The 19,356-nt window shown below is 33.8% G+C and overlaps 1 protein-coding gene across 1 annotated transcript in view; it reads right to left on the reverse strand.

Moving 5' to 3' along the window:
- Positions 1-6,915: 6,915 nt before the first annotated feature.
- The window catches only part of LOC145619088 (uncharacterized), a 30,015-nt gene continuing 17,574 nt past the window's right edge, over positions 6,916-19,356 (reverse strand). Inside the window, exons 11-19 of the mRNA XM_081673687.1 lie at positions 16,493-16,547; positions 16,273-16,397; positions 14,880-14,953; positions 14,747-14,796; positions 12,127-12,213; positions 9,024-9,074; positions 8,814-8,897; positions 7,664-7,714; positions 6,916-7,354 (exon numbers count right to left, since the gene is read on the reverse strand). Of these exons, the coding sequence (XP_081529813.1) occupies positions 7,271-7,354; positions 7,664-7,714; positions 8,814-8,897; positions 9,024-9,074; positions 12,127-12,213; positions 14,747-14,796; positions 14,880-14,953; positions 16,273-16,397; positions 16,493-16,547 (661 nt within the window). The 3' untranslated portion in view covers positions 6,916-7,270. The remainder of the gene's footprint in view (positions 7,355-7,663; positions 7,715-8,813; positions 8,898-9,023; positions 9,075-12,126; positions 12,214-14,746; positions 14,797-14,879; positions 14,954-16,272; positions 16,398-16,492; positions 16,548-19,356) is intronic.

Here is a 19,356-nt window from a genome sequence, read left to right on the forward strand (position 1 = left end):
TTGATTCAGGGAACCATGATGAGGCTGCAACTGATGCAATGGGTCAGGATTAGAAGCAGAATTCGATCTTGATTTTGGCTGATCTATATCAGAACGAGGCGACAAGTGAGATGATAAGGCTTGACTGGCTGAAGAAGGCCTTGTAGCTGACACTGGCTGCTGTTGTGCCTGTTGTTTCTCACTACCATCAGGTTCTAAACCAGTATCTTCATCAGCTTGGCTTCGGGTTTTAACTTCATCAGCAACTACAGGATTCAACTGAAATACCTTGAAATTAAACAACCTTTAATACTGCTATATAAGTATCCCAAGAAAATCAACAATTACAAATCCAACAATGAAAAGATAGCAAGCAAGTTTCATTAATTTGGTTAACATGCCAAGTTGAATAATCCAACAAATAAAACACCCATTTACTTTTTTCTCTTAATTAACCATTATTTAGTGATTCGAAAGGTATAATCAACCCATGAAATCAGAAAACAGTAATTAATTTCTTAATACAAATAAAGCAGTAAATTTAATACCAAGAAATGTTCTACAATACGACAAAATGAATGAACCAACAAATTAAACACCCACTTGATTTTCTCTCATAATTCGCCATAAATAAGCAATAACGAATATACATTCAACCCAGAAAAGCGAAAATGCAGAAAATAATAGAGACATTATCAAATGAAAACAGCAAAATTGTACGAGTAATAAAAAGAGTAGAAATTGTCAAAATGAATGAACCAATAAATTCAACATCCATTTAATTCTCTCTCACAATGCGCCATTAATAAGCAATAAAGAATGTATAATCAACCCAAAAAATAAAAAATGCAGAAAAAAATAGAGAGGTAATCAAAGAATTACAGCAAAATTGAAATAATGAGAGTAGAAAATGTCAAAAATCTTACAGCAGAGTTGGTGGGTTTAGATTCTTGATCATTGTTGTCATCGTCTTTCTCCATCATTATCTTCTTGCTTGCAATGGAATTACAATTCTTCAAAAATTTTAGAACAAAGAATTTTTGTTTTTCTTTTGTATTTTTTTGAGAGCAATAAAATTGAAGTGGTTTTTTTGAGTGGAAAAAAAATATTGAAGTGGTTTTTTGAGCGGTAGAGTATACATAGTGGCTCGCGCTCTTTTTTTTTTTTTAATGATTTTTTTTTTAATTTTATTATTATTATTTTTTTCTTATAATATTTTTTGGTAATTATGGAGCGCTTAGTCGAGGGTATTCATTAAATGGTAAGGGAATGAATCAATTTTAATCCAATTGGTGTTGTTTGAATGTTTGTTTTTTATACTGTTTTGTTTACCAATTTGTTTGTTTAGGATTAGGGGATGAGAGGAACGATAGGGTTAAAAGGAAAGTGAATTGCAACAAATTATTTAATTCAAAAGGACGGGATTTTTAGGGACTTAAGGGTGATAAGATGAGGGAGTAAAAGACATTTCTAGATTAAAGTAAAGGGAAGGAAGAGGGGAGAAAAAGAAGGCGAGTAATGGTTGTTAGGGTTGTTCATTGATCTAAGATCGGATCGAATCGAAATGGTTCAAAAACTAAAATTTTGAACTTAAAAAATTGGCAACTGGAGATTGGGCCAATTATCTTTGGTCTGGTCCGAACCAGCTTTTGAACACCCCTAGGCTTTACCGCCCAAGGGCAATTAAATGCAAAGTAGTTTACCTATCCCAATTTAATTATCAACCTATAACAAATTAGAGAAACATCCTTTTTATTCTATCACACCTGCCAATTTTCTCTATCCTTGTCCAACCTTTTTTATCTTCTTTATTCCTATTTCTCATTACAAACGCCATGTCATATAATACATAATTCACCAAAAAGAAGAGCTATGTAAATAATTTTTTTTTATTATATTATGCTTTTTGATTAGCTTTCTTCAATTACTTAATGTGCAATGCATGAAGCTATAGAGCTTGTACCTTTTTTTTTTTATTATTGACATGGTAGAGCTTGTACTTGATAAATTCTTGTTTTGATAATTTTATTTCCATCAAATTATGAATCTCTATGTTGCTATTTTGGATATATATGGTTGAATCTCTTCTTCTTACCAATAAATAAAAAATTATAAACACATATTATATGTATTACTAAGTGACTTTGTACAGATAAGTACAACTCTAATTAAGTATTTGTTCTGTTCACCTTATTTTCAATTACTTCAAATCTAATAAGTTTAGTTAAGTACAAATAAGTTCAGTTAAGAAAACAAGTTCAAATCTTTCAAAAAAAAAAAAAAAAAAAAAAAGAAAACAAGTTCAAATTAGTTCAATTTAAGAATAACAAGTTCTAATAAGAGTTTTACAAATTCAAATTACAACTAAAATAAGTATTAATTAATAAGTTCAGTTAAATTACGATAAGTTTAGATAAGTTCAGTGTTGCTCAAATAAGTTCTGTTAAATTTAGATAAACTCAGTTAAGTGAAAATCAAGTGAATAAAACACACCCCAAGAAACTTTCTTTCGCTCTAGGTCTCTCCTTGGGAGGTTTTCTTTCTAGTGGCACTGTAGACACCTGAAAATGTCTCCCCAAAACCAAAGCCGATGATGAACACTCATTCACCGCCGTTATTAGTCGGGTTGAGTATTTAATCTTTGGAGTGCTTAAATCCATGTTCAATCCCAATAAATTTCATAAATCAACCCAATTCCTAGCCCATTTCCCCAAAGCATAACTTATTTTCCTCTTTTCATGCCTTTAAACCCAAAATAATTCATTTCGTGTCCTTTAAAATCATTCATTTCGTTTACATTTTATAAAACGTTTAGAACATTTTATTTTGGTCCATAATGTGGGTTCAATTATTAAATGGTTGGATGGGGCTTGAAAACAGCTTTCCAACGATATATCATAAGCCCAAATCCGAGTTTTAACGAATAAATTATGGCCAAAATACTAAACTAGGTCTAAGCCCACCTTACCTATGACCCAATGATCAAGTGGAGGGTCCAAAGGATTAAATCCCATTTCTAAACCAATCAGGATTAATTGGAAGCTTCTATAAGTTTTTAAAAGATCTTAATTATCCTTTTTGAAAAGATAATAAGATCAAAGAGTTTGAAATGGAATAAAACTCCTCTAGTAATTCGATTCAAATTGAAAGACGTTCAAAGATAGTCAGAAATTATTTTTGTGCCTTATAGTTTTTAGCTAAATCTTAGCTGTTTGGATAGTTCTTGAAATTATCTTTCCAATAATAAATTGAAATATTGATTCTGAGCTATAACGAAAAAGATATGAATGAAATATGAAACTCTATCCAAAACTGACACCGTCCTACTATTTTGGCCATATCTTTTATTCTACAGAATATTTTAATCTGATTTTAATTGGGTTAGAAAGAAAACTTTAACAGATTTCCAACGACATATTATTTATCTTATTCCAATTTCTGGATCAAAAGATAGGATAAAAACAAAACCGCAAAAATTGCTGTGTCGAGTTTTATTTCGATTAAATTCGGATCTTATCTTAATTCTTCGACCTTCTTTTTTCCCTATTAATAGAGTTCATATCTCCCCTTTTTCAATCATCAACAAGCTTGATCATCAAATCATTCTCTCTTCCTCTCTTATACACCAAAACCTTCTCTCTCCTCTCTCTCTTGCTTTAACCTAATTTCTAGCCACGATATGCTTCCATCATACATCCCTTAAGCACTCCAAAGAGTCCATACTTGACCCGAGGTTCTATACTTAAACCAAGGCGTGAAAAGTATAAGTAACTGAGGGTTTGAACCAAATCAACTCTACTTTTAATTTAATTTAATTTCCATTTGATTTATTAATATTGAAGTTACTAACAATTTATTCATGAAGTGGCAAGTTAAAGGAGCGCGTGGAATGTGAGTAATTAATTAAGTTAGCTACTTATTTTTATTTTATATTGCTAATATCATGATTAGGTTTATTATTATTTATTTTGACTAACGTTAATATTATTAAATTGCTTCCAATACTAATATTTATTCTATTATTATTTATTGATCACCATATTGCATGTTAAAGGGAATATGTAATTGAAAATCACGTCTAATAAGATAATTTGGACGACCGCTTTATGTTCCTTTTTAATCTTGTTGTTTAATCGAAGTGATCACAATATTATAGAATTATGTGTTGCATTAATATTCAACCAATTTAGCTTTATAATAGTTTGAAGCAAATTGAATATTTTGTTTGTATGCCTTTGAGATCACAGAAATATTTTTCACTATAATTTAAGAATCGAGTAGAGGCCAATACGGGCGAATATGACTCCATGACTCACTTCGTACCATCATCCCCGAACCTCCATTCATGGTTCCGAACCATATGGAATTAGTAATCTCATGGATATGGGGTGTAACCTTCACGGGTCAATTGTTGTTTCCTATCATTTTCCCTTTATTCGTGGTTGTCTTAAATGATCCATGAACTGTTACAAGTTCCTTAAAAACTTGTTGGCGGCTCCCTACTTTCCTTGTCCCTAATCGTGTCCCTTATCGTATATGTCAATTCTCACTTCCTATGAGTGCCAAGCATATTCACACATGCTTTAACAAAGGCACACTTCAAACGATGCCTACAATTTGGCGACTCCCGTGGGGAGGATTCTCGGTTATTTATTGATTTGAGTGATCGGTATTTAATTGAGATGAGTGGATGAGACTTGAAAGATTCTTGAATTGTATTCCTGCGATTTAACTGGCATTTCACATATGCATATGCAATTTAGGTTGCCTATTTTTTCCACAATAGTACGTGTTCTACGTATTTGGCTAGCCCGGGGGAGTTAAGCTCTATCAACCCGAAAACGTTCATGACAATAAGGGTTCATCCGAGTTTTTAAGTCCACCCAAACCATGGAGTTGAGTTTGATTTCATTTCAAACTCGCGGAGCCGCCCGTTGGCATACACCCTCAAGGGAGGTACCTTGCTAACACGTCCAAACTCTTAATCATGGTACCCTTTGACACCCAAATAAGCTTGACCATAGTGGAACATAGATCTTGACTTTAGGTTGCGAACTTCGTTGCATCATTCGTGACAATGTGCTTACGTGTGTATATTTTTATTTTTAATATTTTCTTATATAACCCTCCTTTTTTATTAGAGTCGAGTCATAGTTTTTTATTTTTTTCTTTTTCAATTTTTGGGTCACCCGGATTTTTATTCCCGTATCCTGCATAAGAGTCAACTTGTTTTGGTCATAGCCGGAGTTCTAGAAAGAGTTACGTGTCATGCCACCAATGGATCTATAGCCCCGAGTTTAATTTTTCATTTGGCGTTGGTTTCGTCCCAATCAGAATCACAGAAAAGAAGTAATAACCGATATACTACAGCATGTCTAGTTTAGGTGTCTTTTTAGCGTCCAACCTTCTTTTTTTCAAAGTTGTTTTTTTTCTTTCTCTTTTCGTGTCAAGCTAGTCTTAGCCAGTCCTTTAATCCATGTCAAATTATATAACATAGGATTATAGACTTTTATTTTTATTTATTTATTTATTTATTTATTTATACCCGTGAGTCCTAACTCTTCTAGAATTCCAATCATCTTCCTAGTTTCTTGTAATTATTGTGCTAACCTTAACATGTGAACTTTGGTTGTGCTTGATCTTATTTATGACTAACGATTTCCAATGGACCGTTTCACCTACTAAATAGCATAAACATTAAAATTAGACAAAATTAATCATGTTAGTTTGTCTTTTAGTCTTACGTGCTATTTGGTCTCTTGGTCCTTTGTTTTTCACAACGTCCTCATGTCTAGCCATGCGATCATACCATGAGTCTTAATAAATTAACCTAATCACACATGTTGAGTCGTTGCACACACTTGGTCTTCAAGTAATGCACTATATTGTTTATGATCGTATACTAGGACCATGCATGCGTCGTTTTTTTTGTCATAATAGGAATGAGTAGTGTATTTCCCATTGGTTTTCAAAATTCTTTCATATAATCTTCCTTTTCAATCCGAGTATTGAGTCAATGCAATAAGTGATCTCATTTTGTTCCATAGTACTCGAGTTCAAGAATCACTAGGCAAGAGTTGGAAGAATAAGGGGAACGTCATTCCTTTCTTCTTTTTTCCAATCAAAGCATCAGCAATAACAAACTTCTTGTCCCTCTTGACGGCAACAAGTAATTCATAAGCAACCATGAAAACAAAGCATAAGACAAATTTTCATACAAGATTTCAAGCTTTTTTTTCTTTCGTTTTAACCCTGTTCCCCTGGAAATAAATTGAGGAGTTTATGATTAAGGGAAACACATTTTGTTTCCAGTAGTTGGATAAGGGTAACAATTTGGGGGATTTTGTTACCCTTTAAAAACGGTATTTGTTACTTGTAGCTCATACCAAACTAATAGAAATGAAAACACTTATTTGTTTACGTTTCCTACATTACAAATTTTCATACCAAACACTCCCTAAATACCCATGCAAACTCATCTTGTAAGATACATAAAAAAATCATACAAAGTAACAACTTACAAGTTGAACTTTTACCTCTCTAAAAATTACCCTCATCTCTATATATATTTCATAACTTAACAAGTACTCCGTAGAAAACTTAAACTCAACAAACTAACAACTAAGGGCTTGTTTGGCATCATTTTTGGTTTTCAGTTTCCTTTTTTTTTAAAAAAATAAAAAATAAAAACTAAAAACCAAAAACAAGAAACAAGAAAAAGGTATTTTCACTTTTCTGTTATCAGTTTTCAAAATTATCATGATTTTAATAAGTCTAAATAAATTTTTTTTCGTTATGTGACATGCATAATATACTTTTAAAAAACAAAAAACCAAAAAAAAAAAAAAAAAAAAAAAAAAAAAAAAAAAAAAAAACCACAGGCCACAACAATACCAAACGAACCCTAAATATTTTATCCAAGTAAAAAAATCCTACTAATGTCCAAAATATAGCTTTTATCCCATTAATTTTTGTTTTATATGTATACATATAACATATATACCTGTTTGAATATTTATTGCCATATATTGATACAAGAGATGAATTGCTTTTCCGTGTTTTCAAAAATTGATTATAAATCAACAACAAAATCTTAAGCTAAAAACTGCTCACTACTAGATGTGATCCCCAATATAAATGAAACGGGAACAGGTCAGGAACTTCAGTCCTTAGGCTTAAAGCTCACTACTCCTCACTCTGCCTCCGTTAAATGGCGCTTCCTACAGAATTTGCCCAACAAAGTACAAGTGAAGTCTCACACCTCTACTAATTAATGCGAATTAATTAGTCCTTATTCCTTGGGCCTTTTGCTCATTGTTTTGCGTTTGTTTACATCTAGATATTTTTTCCTTAACCGGATAAATTTGGGGGTAACCTGCACAACGAGTCAATAAACATTTGCATAAGACAACAGTCTAAAAAGAACTAGATCCAGCACACAGAGCTTGATATTTTTATTAGGATTTTAGGAGTACTGAATTCGATTTTTTTTTTTCAAATTAATACCCGCTCCAAAATATACAGGCTAAGTTCTCTAAAACCAAATTCAATCCAAAATTTTGTGGAATTTAGTCCCTAGTAACAAGCTTTTGGAGAATATATCAGAGTATTACTTAATATGCTTCCAAATAATTATTTAATATTTTGTGTTGCAAAAGAAAAATGGATTGGAAAATCAGCTTACCTCTATCAATTCATCAGATTGAACATAACCAATTGCTTCTTCTAGAGATATCTGAAAGCAAAATCATTGAGCTGTTAACACTTATATTCAAACATGTGTGTGTGTGTGTGTGTGCGCGCTTATTTTTGGGGTGCATATTTTTCCTCGTTTTATACCCAAGCCCATTTTCTACCACCTTCTGGTGCAAAACACATCAAGATTTCAAACAATTCAAGTGAACAGCCAAAATTTTATATAAACAGGAATTGAGGATGATAATTTCTATTCAAATCTACTATTTGATATATCTTGGTCTTTCTCAAATCTTAAGGACTTGCCTAAACATTCAATTGTTAATGTGAACCACACTTATATTTTAACTTTTGAAGTCCCACATTTTTTTTTCTTCTCCTTCATATTTTGTCGGAGATAAGGACGATGAATTCGGAAATCAACAAAACAGTAAAATATTTTTAGTAGCATTCTCTGGTAGAAGCAAAATACCACTGACTTAACTAGAAACATCATTTAGGAGTTTGATTGCAGTCTTACATTTAATTCGTTGATAGCCCCTCAATAACAATAGTAATATGTGAATTAAACTGCTGAAGGGTTTCACTCATTGTGATGCACCAGCTTCCCTCACCTTACCCAACTATGTGAATGACTTATGCTAGGCATAAAAACAAGGACAATTTGGAGATTGCAGCCTAAGTGGGTCCTTCTCAACAAATCATTAAAGAATGAGCCTTGGAAAGCATGTGAGAAACAAATGCAGGTAGGAGAAATATTGTGGCAGCTGTTAGAGATAATTTTATACATAAGGAGAAAGTTGTAGAGAGTGGCAAATTGATAGTGATGTAATTTCTTTTATCTTCTCCAGCTACTCACTTGTATACACCTTTCATAATTTCATAGCATCAGTAATACAGGGATTATCACCTCCTTTTTCATTTACTAGCTTAATACAGAAAAATACCAACCAAATTAAAATGATTCCAAAACACAACGATTTATGCAAAGAAAAAACCTATAGCCTTACATGTATCATGTTGGTTAACAAATTTATTTATGCCAAGAGAAAAAGCAATATCACAATTTACTTCCAAACTTCATATTAGGGCAGAAATGATAGAGAGTTAAAAGATGGAGTCAGTTTAGGATTACGTACAAGGCGAGGAGGTGACAGTTTCACATTTTCATCCTTCGAAGCAGCACGTATATTGTTTAGCTCCTTACACCGGGCAGGATTAACCTGTGACAATGAAATCCCAACATCAGTTAAAAATTAATGCAAATATAATGCACAGAGAGAGAGAGAGAGAGAGAGAGAGAGAGAGAGAGAGAGAATCGTAGGGAAAAAAAAGTTAAATTCTCTTACATCAAGATCTGACTCACGGGAATGTTCCCCAATGATCATGCCATCATATGTCTGCATTGAAAAATTTGTCAACACAAATCAACAAGCCAATCGAGGCATGGAAGAAGCTCAAATGCAAAAAAGAATAAACACTTCATCAGCGTGGACAAGGGATACAAAAGCAAGACATTAATTGAAAAGATGAATCATATTTTCCCAATGTGCATAATCTCAAACAGTTTCAATCAATGATGTGCCAGTGTGTCACTATCAAGTTGATCGCATCTGAGATGAACCCAATATTCATACTTGGATTCGAAAGATTGTATCCCATGTCAATCCAATCTGACACAAGAATGCAACCATATAAATAGGCCACAGACAGTGTTGGAAATTCAACGAGTTCAAATCACATCCCAAAGAGAGATAAACCACAATCTTCCCGCATGAAATGAATACCAATGTTTTCAACAATTTATAAAGGGGAGTGTATTACAGCTTGTTTGGTAAAGGGCTAAACCGCTAAAGTGATTGGTTGACCACATGCACATGCAACAGCTGGACCAGGTTCATGGCAAGGCACGGGCTGTGGGTCAGTGTTCATTTTTAGTAATCCATCTTATTTATTATCTCGCTGATTGCAAGATAATAATTTTTTAATTACATATCTTGGGTCGATCATCAAGATCAATGGTGACATTAATCAAGGCGTGGCCCATAGGATTAAGTCAGGGTGGCTTAAGTGGAGAGCGGCCACGGGAGTGTTATGCGACCGAAGCATTCCCTTATAGTTGAAAGGAAAATGCATTCCCTTACAATTGAAAGGAAAATGCATTCCCTTACAATTGAAAGGAAAAATGCTAAATGTTAGGCTTCTAAGAAAGAGCACATTAAAAAGATGGAGGTTAAGGAAATTTGAATGTTAAGGTGGATGTGCGAGAGCACCTTAAGAGAAAGAATCATAAATGAGGTTATTCGCAAGAAGGTAGGTGTGGCGTGGCAGGCATTGCAGACAAACTAAGGAAAAATCGTCTATGGTGGTTTGGGCATGTAAGACGGAGACTTGAGGGTGCACGATACGAAGAGTGGAAGAGTGAGACCATGGAGGGGTTAAATGAGGGAGAGGGAGACCGAAATGACTTGGTTGGAAGGAGTTAGGAAGGATATGAAGTATATAGATGTGCATGAGGATGAGGCAATGGATCGTAAGGGATGGAGGAGGAGGATCTTTGTTGATGACTACACGTAATAATCAAATTTGGTTCATGTAGCCGACCCACTTATGAGATTAAGGCTTTGATTGATTGATTGATTAGCTCAATTAAGTAGCCATTTCAGAGATCGTTGATTTTTGCCCATTTCACTCCCGACTTTCCTCACCCAATTTATTTCCTTTCATAATTATCATTCAACCAGTGCCTATTTATTTAGGCGATTAACCTACAATCAAGTACTCCCTCCGTCCCCGATTGATAGTCACTTTTGAAGAAAAATCACGGGAATTAAGAAGAGTTAAAGAAAGTACATTGAAAAAGTATTACATTGGGTATACAAAAAAGTACAGAGAGAAAGTAATTAAAGTACATGGGAAGGTAAAATTTACACGGGAAAGTAAAATTTCCACAAATATTTATGCAAATGTTAGAAAATTTTGGTAAAAAAATAACATTAATGCTACTTGAAAAAAGCAAATGTGACTAACATTTTGAGTCACTAAAAATGGCAAAAGTGACTATCATTCGGGGACGGAGGGAGTATACACCAATTCCCAATAATATATACCACATACATTTTTTCCATTCATCTATGTTCTTTGGATTTGGGCAAAAGTTATGATCTTCACTACTCTTGTTGTAAGTGCAGATACTTTGTGGGCCTGCTAATCTTGGAAGGCAATTCTATATACAAAACATACATAGATTATAAAACCCTAATTTCAAAACCCATGGTTCTATTATCCAAGTTCTATTTTAAAGGAAAGGAATTTCTAGTGTGTTACAAAGTGACAATCCAGGTGTACAATGTGGTAGATCCTAGTGCCTATGATATACATGATTCCTAATTTACTTCATTCAACTTTTGGCGGTCTTTTGCTATACTAATGACCACCTTCAGAAGACAATCAGGTTCCTTTCCTGGAAAACATTCAGATTCTCCATTGCACATTTGTAATTTATCAACAGAATACTTCACTGAATCTGATAAACATTGCTACTTTTAAGGTGGTATTTTGTGGTAGATGCACAAGAAATAAACACAATGTTCAATACTTTTACTTTTACCCCTGAACTCGAGTAACACAATGCTAGTTAAAGTAAATTCCATATTGCAGTAGATCTCGTTAAACCATGAACCAGCCAACAATAGCCTTTAAATTTCACTTCTAACAACATATGTCACTTAGACTCTTCATACCGACTCCGACATGGGTGTGGAATCCTTACCTGACACTTCAATGCTCACCTAAGACACTTTAACTAGATTAAACCACAGTCATAGAAGAAAATGTTCAAATCAAAGAAAGGAAAACAAGAACACTAGTGGTATGTGCTCACAAATGGGCTTCAAATAAGCCTTTTAACAATTAACAAGCAAGTCAGCCATAAATGTGTATATTACATTAAATCTCATGTGGAAATACCTTCCAAAATATCAAAATATGATCCATTTATGCATGTCCCAGTGTCTGAAATAATATCCTTGATGTATCATATACTTGGATATGTACCACACCCGCTATGTTACTTGGACTTGGGTACCAAGTCCAACATGGGTATGTGTCCAAGCGTCCAACTCGGCTATTTTGTGAAAATCTCCATGATTTTGAACTAAAAGTGAAGTGTCCGAGTGTCATACCCATGTCCAAGTGTCGAGGGTCCGACATTGGTACGTGAGGTGAAATGAAAAGTCCGAGTAACATAGCACACCCGACACTCATACCCGTGTTAGAGTAACAGCAATAGACTAACAAACTAAAACTGATGGTGTCTCAATACCCTCAATTCAAGATGGCAAGCAAACAAGTCAATTAATTTCGTTTATATTTGCAAAAATATTTCAAGCAAAATACAGTAATATAGAGGACCAATAATCTTTTTTATAAATGAGAGGATAGAATTATAACCTCCATCCCAGGAGTTACAAAGAGGATTCCACGTGCTTCCAAACCCATCAGTGAATGAGCTGTAATAGCTCCGTATCCCATGGACACCTGTGCAATAAAGTAAAATACAATCAGGATCATGATATGTGATGCTTTTTAACCTTCAAATCACAAGAGCCATAAACATCTAGAAAGTGCACCCAACAAAAGTGTGACTTCCTAACTTCATTAATATAAGGGACATGATATAGTATGGTTGGAGAAAAAGAACTTTTTGATTGTCTGCTATAATCCTTAAGTATTGCACAAAGAACATTGCATACTTTTTCAAAGCTTCTCTTCAACAATGCATCTCTAAAAAAACTCTATTTATTATACCAGCAATAAAATTATACTGATGGGAAATTTTTCATTTAGTTTTAGGTAATTGATGGGCATTGAGTAAGAAAGACAAATGCATGCATTTTGGTCAAGTTAGAGTAGACTTTTTTTTTTCTATAATGTAAGGAGAAGGCATCTTCATACTAGAATTAAGAACCTTAAGCCCGAACCTCGCACAAGTCAACTCAACCCGGGTTAATGGACAAAAACCTTGTGGGGAGGGGGGGGGAAGGGTAAGGGAATCCACAACCTAAAGTGTCTATAGTGAGATGCAATCTTTACCACTACACAAGTACTACTTGATGTAAAAATAACCATATTATTCACTTAAATTGTTCTGATTATGGGCCAAATCACAATAGTTCCGAAATTTGTACGCCCACATCACCCAAATATATACAATGTAATTCCCCAAATTGATAATAACTAATGTGATCGCTTAATTCCCTAAACCCCTAAATTGCTTTAAGAGCCCTAAACCGCTAGAAAGATTTAGGAACTCTAATTACCCACCCCAAATTTAAATACACTAAATCACTAATTCCATTATTTCAAAATTTATAATCTCTAATTCCCCAAATTTATAGTTTAGAGATTCATAATTGCAAATCAATGAAAGTTGGAGCTTTTTTAGTTAAGCTTTGCTTTGAATTACCAGGAAATTAAAGTTGAACGAGGATGAAATACAAAAATTAGAGATAAATAAAACATGAAGTGGGCATCACAAACAAAAAAGAAATTAGAATCCGTTTTTCATAGTGCTACTAAAACGTTTTTGATTTTTGGGTGCGATTTTAAAATTGTAAACTTAGAAGATAGTTGTTTCCAAAAGTGAGTATTAAAAAGGATGTTTCAACAAAAATTTTCTTTTACAAACTTGCTATGCAAAATATCTTTCGTGATGTTTGGTAGGAACACCAGAATTTGGATTGGAGCATATTGGAAACCACTTATTAATTTTAAAGCCTCAAAAAACATTGCGAAGCTTTGCAGTACTCCATTTCCTTATGAAATCTCGTCCCCCCCCCCCCCCCCTATGGGCGTTTAAAGTTCATTTTACAATAATAATGATTCATGATTTTCGGTGTCTATTTAGTAGGTGTTAATAGATTGTGGCAATAGTAATGAATAAATATGTAATTATTAAGGGAAGTCTCATGCCAATGTCAATAGTAATGTTTGTCCATTCCAACACCTACATAGCATCTAGTTTTCATATATTTCCATTCAAATTACCGAAGGAAAATTAAGTTTAACATTGTGCATTAATGAACCAAATCTAATTTTCGTGTGTTCAAAATTGAGGACATACTAGTAACTAGTTTTAGTCACTTTATAGCTAACACTAATCAATATTCTGATTTTATTGAAGATCTTTGTGTCCTTAAATAGGCATTACAAGCTAAAAATACATGAAAGAGCTAGGCTAAGAAAACTCAAAAGATAGAGCTCAATTCATAAGACTCCCTAACTAAACAGCTCCATCTCTAAAACAATCTGAATAGTTAAAGAATCCTAATAAGCTTGAAACAAGAAAAAACCCACTCTAGTGAATGGTAAAAACGTGTAAGCAAACATCGAGGTAAAATCACTATGCAAATAATAACTACTAATGCACCCTCCATCATTTAGTAGAGTTCCTCAACCACATTAATTGATTAATTTGGGAATTGGGATGTCATTTATTTATTTACTTTTTGTCTTCAAATTTGAACATTATTAGATTTGAACACTCTTTCAAAAATCATATACACAAGCCATTGTGATTAGTTTACCGTAACCAACAAAAACTTAAAACTTTATGTCCTTCGCACATATAGACCGCGGCTAGTATCAAAACTTATTTTGGAAATTGTGAACAGGCTTCTCTAAAAAGGTAATGTAGCAAAGAAATACTTCCTTCGTTTCTATTTATCTGACCCATAGTTTTTGGTACAATCTTTAAGGAGAGGGGAGAGAAATTGTAGTTGGTGACCCTTGGTGCAAATGAATGACATGATTTACTTTATTACCCCCAAAAGTTGTCTCCACCTACACTTTATGAGGGTAATTTAGAAATTTTGTCAACCAATGGCATACCAAATATAGTATGGGTCAAGTAATATGACATTTTTATTTAGGAATGTTAGTCAAGTAAATAGACACGGAGACAGTATATTTTAGCTTACAACAAAATTGAACAGACTAATCTACAAGTGTAATCCCCAAGGTAACGACTACTGCTAAGATTCTATAAAACAGTGATTGAAGAATAACTTACCAATACTCCTTTCCTAACATTCCCTAAAGGACCTCGGTGCTTACCATAAGCTGTCAAAAATGCACATATATACGTCAAAAGAATCTAGTATTTACAACAAACGGGAACATAGAAGAGAGTTAGTAAGACGTACCCTGGAATGCCCTGTGCATGAATCCAGTTCCTCGTGTGACACTGAAGAACACACTTCTATAACCAACCAATCCCCTGAAACATTACCATAAAACTAAGATTATCTGCACAGTAAAAAAGTGAAAAGTCTAGCAACAATTACGTCAAAAAAAAAAAAAAAAAAAAAAAAAAAAAAAAAAAAGAAATCTCACATCATAAGGCCTAAAGAATAATTTAGACTCCTACTTTGTTTCTGTGAAAGTGAACATTGCAATGGTCGACTAGATACATAAATTGTCCATGCACAAGACAAATGTACCATCAAACACTAGTACAAATGAAAATTTAAAATTCAACTACTGCTACCTACTACACATATTAATTGCTAAATTGTCAGAATTCTCTTCTTCTACACATCAAAGAAGAGATTTAAGCACAGCTAAACCACATACAGCATTATCTGGAAAACATAGATGAATTTGTAAGCACAGCTAGATACATAATGATGTAAATGTATGTACTTTCTCATAATCCGGAAAACATAGATGAATTTGTAACACTACATACAGCATTTAAAACTGTTACCTGCATTTCTTAAATTTTCTTTCTTTAATTACTAGGCTTTTTAACAGTGAGGAACATCTAACCGCGTGATAAGCATATGAAATGAAACCCCGTCACATAAAATTTATAAGACGAATATCACCATCATTAATTATTAAAACAAGGAACATTAAGAATACAGTACAGAAGTAAAGGGCTGAGAAGTCTTGTAAGGAAATTCAGTGGGAAAGGAGTGTCATAACACTGTACATTATTCAACAGCAATCCTATAACACACAAGTATAAACTTGAAATATGGACACATGCAGACAAAAAGATTAATGATTAATAGCACAAAAACAGATACTAATATCTAGGATACACTGATGGTCAAAGTGCTGTTTAGCCATATAGAACGTACAATTTTGCTTTATGCCCAGCATTAGTTTGTGATGACGGCTGATTCTATTATTAGTTCTTCTAACCCCAAATCCCCAATACTATGACTTCTAGGTAATTTGTTCAAATCTTCCCCCATTCTCCTGAAATGATAGATATCAGTAGCCTTTGTCAAGTCCAATAATTCCCCATAATGACAAAGCAGCTTAATTGTGAGTTTTAGCTGTCCCCACTGCCAGATAAAAGGGGGAATATAAAAATTCAGTGATGACTGAAGTCCCTGAAAGCAATTTTTAACAATCAAGGCACTGGAACATAGTTCTAAACATTCAGGACATATTTTGGTAACCCGCACAGCCCAACACCCAAATAAAACATAAAGGCTGCTTCCCAATGTTATACCGACAGGAAACATAAGGTCCAAGAACTATTTTAACAGATAATTAAGAAAAAAAAAAACATAAATAACCAACCTTGATGGACATATCATGGACAATCTAGTCCTCCCAGCATGACCAGGTACAGGTCCCATGTCAACAACTTCACCTCGCCTATGAGATAGAGCTTCCATGACCAAACCCACATGCTCTTCATTGACCTGGAACAAGAATAATATATGTATCAATAAGACAACCATTTTTCTCGGAAAAACTGTCTCTTGGTGCATTCCCTCAAGACACCAATAGTAATTACCTCTATAGTTACTTCCTCCAATGGTTCAAGTTTTTCACCCTTTTCAATTTTATACCTGATTCAGCAGACAAAGTAGTTGGTTACCAATCTACCATGTAGTAGCAAGGGAAAAGAGTTGCCATTGCATCATATGGTATTATAAATAATTTATCATTAATAACCTATAGCACAAATAAGGTGAATCTCCAAACACAGACAGAGAAAGAAAAAGTAGTTGAGGGACAAGAAGATATGGGCTCAAAATCATCATTAATCCTACTTAATCACACTGATAATAGGAATACATATTTTCTTAAACCAGTGAATTCATACCATACTAAGACAGTGTTTAATTGTACAATCTATCCATCAATCAATCTTCCCTGCATACAAAATGATTTTTTTTAGGAAAAACAATCATAGATTATATTTCTCATTCCAAACAGAATATCATCTTAAGTTCTAAAAAAAAAAGGTTAAATGTGAATGACGTCCTTTCCTTTTCCATTTTTAAATTCTAAATAATTCAATACATGAAATTAAAGATTATTGGTTATCCCGTTGTAGTTTAGACATCCTAACCTTCCTCTAATTTGTTAGAGTGGAGAACTCATTAGGTGAGACTGGGAGCATTTTGGTAGTATCTTGTATGCAAATGAATTTGCTACTAAAAAAATAAAAAACTGCCTTTGATAGGATGTTTGTGGATGTCACTGTTCCTTAACCTGAATTCTTTAAGTATAAAAAATTTATATAGAAGGTACTGGGGAAGAAACTAGAAACCATATCTCTGTAAGAGGTTGGGGGCAATAATTGGTGAGGACTGGGAGCCTAGCAGTAGGCCAAGAAAAAAACCTGTGCAAAAGAGAAGTTTGAGGGCCTAGAACATTACAACCTGTACCTGCAGCTACTTCTAGGTCTTCATTAACCCTACAGGATGTGCTGCAGCTGCTACTCCAAGTCAGCCACCACTTCTGCTTCCTCTGCAAATGGCGCTGGCTGGAGGATGGTAACAAGAAGAAATAAATGAAAGAAGATTGACAATTCTGGGGTGAGTAATGCACATTCTTTCTTGTCGACTGTGGATCCTACGCTTGAAAAAGTGATAAATGGCAGTGATGGTGATTAATACTAGAAGCAGCCCCACAAGGCTGCAGAGATCAAGAAATCCCTGCACTATCGTGCATAAAATGTGGTAGCAACAATAGATACGTAGAAGTACCAAAATTAAGAAAAGGTTTGGTAGATAGTGAAAACGGTGAGATAATTACGAATAGCCAGGAAGATTGCTGTAACCAAATTAAATATTTTATCAATTCATGAGCAGTTTATACATTGCTCAGTTAATGTACTACGGGTTATGAACGGCATACTGTTGAGCACAGGACAAAATAGACAAGGAAGGCTTTGGGGTTGCAGAATTCACCATGGCTGCAATTCAGGGATCTTGATGCTATTCTACTAAATATTGACATATTGAATGGTGAAGTAGTTACCTTTTATGAAACTAGGGATTATAAAAAATTCTTCAAGAAGCAGATTTAAAAGGAAATGCTTTAGGTGAGGTTGCAGCTTATGGAAACCAAGATAAATGATGGGTGAATAATCTTTGTTTAAAAGAAGAAACTAGATAATAATACTATAAAATAGGTCAATGTTGATAGGGGGCAGCTTATCATGCAATATTTTCCTGCCCAAGTGTGTCCATTTCCTTCTAGAGAGAGAGAGAAAGAGAGAGAGAGGGGAACGATTGAGAAACAAGATTAGCAATCACCTCCTTCATGATTTAAACCATTGATGTATCCTTGACAACATCTCTCTATCTCCCTCCTTCCTCTCTTTCTCTGTCCTTGATTTATGGCATTGTCTGACTTGTGTTAAAAGTAACAAATGGAGGATCTGACCCGGATCTTGTATCCGTGCCAATGTCGGGTCATGTCAGCACAGGTATGTGAGCCATTTTACCAAGCCATTCCAAATCAACGATGTGGATTTGAGTTGCACAAAGTGCATCATGACTAATGTAATATTATTATTTTATTTTCGATCATTACTTGCAAGACATAGAGCAATTGAAATTTGAAAAGACAATATTATAAGTAATATTAAATGACAATCTCAAGAGTGTATATTTACATTGCATTTCAGGGCCAAAAGACCTCTTTTGCATTATCTTAACATTTGTTAGAGCAATTTTCATTTAAAACCATCCTATTGCAGAAAATTTAACATTACACCATCATCAACATTTGCTACTAATTTGTACATCATCACATTTGATACTAGTTTATACAGGTCACTTGCACTTCCTCTGTTTTAATAAAATTGCAACACTTGCAATGGGCAAACTATTTAATGCAAGAGGATAGAGAGTGCTAAAAGTTAAAAGTAATAGTATTATTTTTTAGGAAGACAGAGAGAAGAGGAGAGAGAAAGATTTAATCAAGTATGAAGAAAGTAGGTAAGAAAAGCTGTAAAAGTTGTCAAAAAAAGAAGTGTTGCAATTAGTTTGAAAAAACACAAATAGGCAAGTGTTGTAATTTTAGTGAAACGGAGGAAGTAGTATATTAATGGTTTTAAAATTGTAATTCTTTGGTGACAAGTTATAAGCTAATTAAAATACGACTAAATGGTTCAAAACTATCAATCCACCCAAAAAAAGTTACTCGATATGGTTTAAAATATAGGGATTTTTTTAATTAAATTGGGCATCTACATAAATCGAATAAAGCAGGTCTTCGAATTAAATTCATGTGCAATATGATAGCCAATGTAACTTTATTCAAAGTATCCCAATGAAATAAATACATTCCATTCCACAATGTTCTTTTCATTTACTGTAGATCCACATACTAAGAAAAATGAAGTAACGCAGGTGGATAAAT

Source organism: Chenopodium album, chromosome 27, assembly GCF_948465745.1.
Source record: "Chenopodium album chromosome 27, dcCheAlbu1.1, whole genome shotgun sequence".
Lineage (NCBI taxonomy): Eukaryota > Viridiplantae > Streptophyta > Magnoliopsida > Caryophyllales > Amaranthaceae > Chenopodium > Chenopodium album.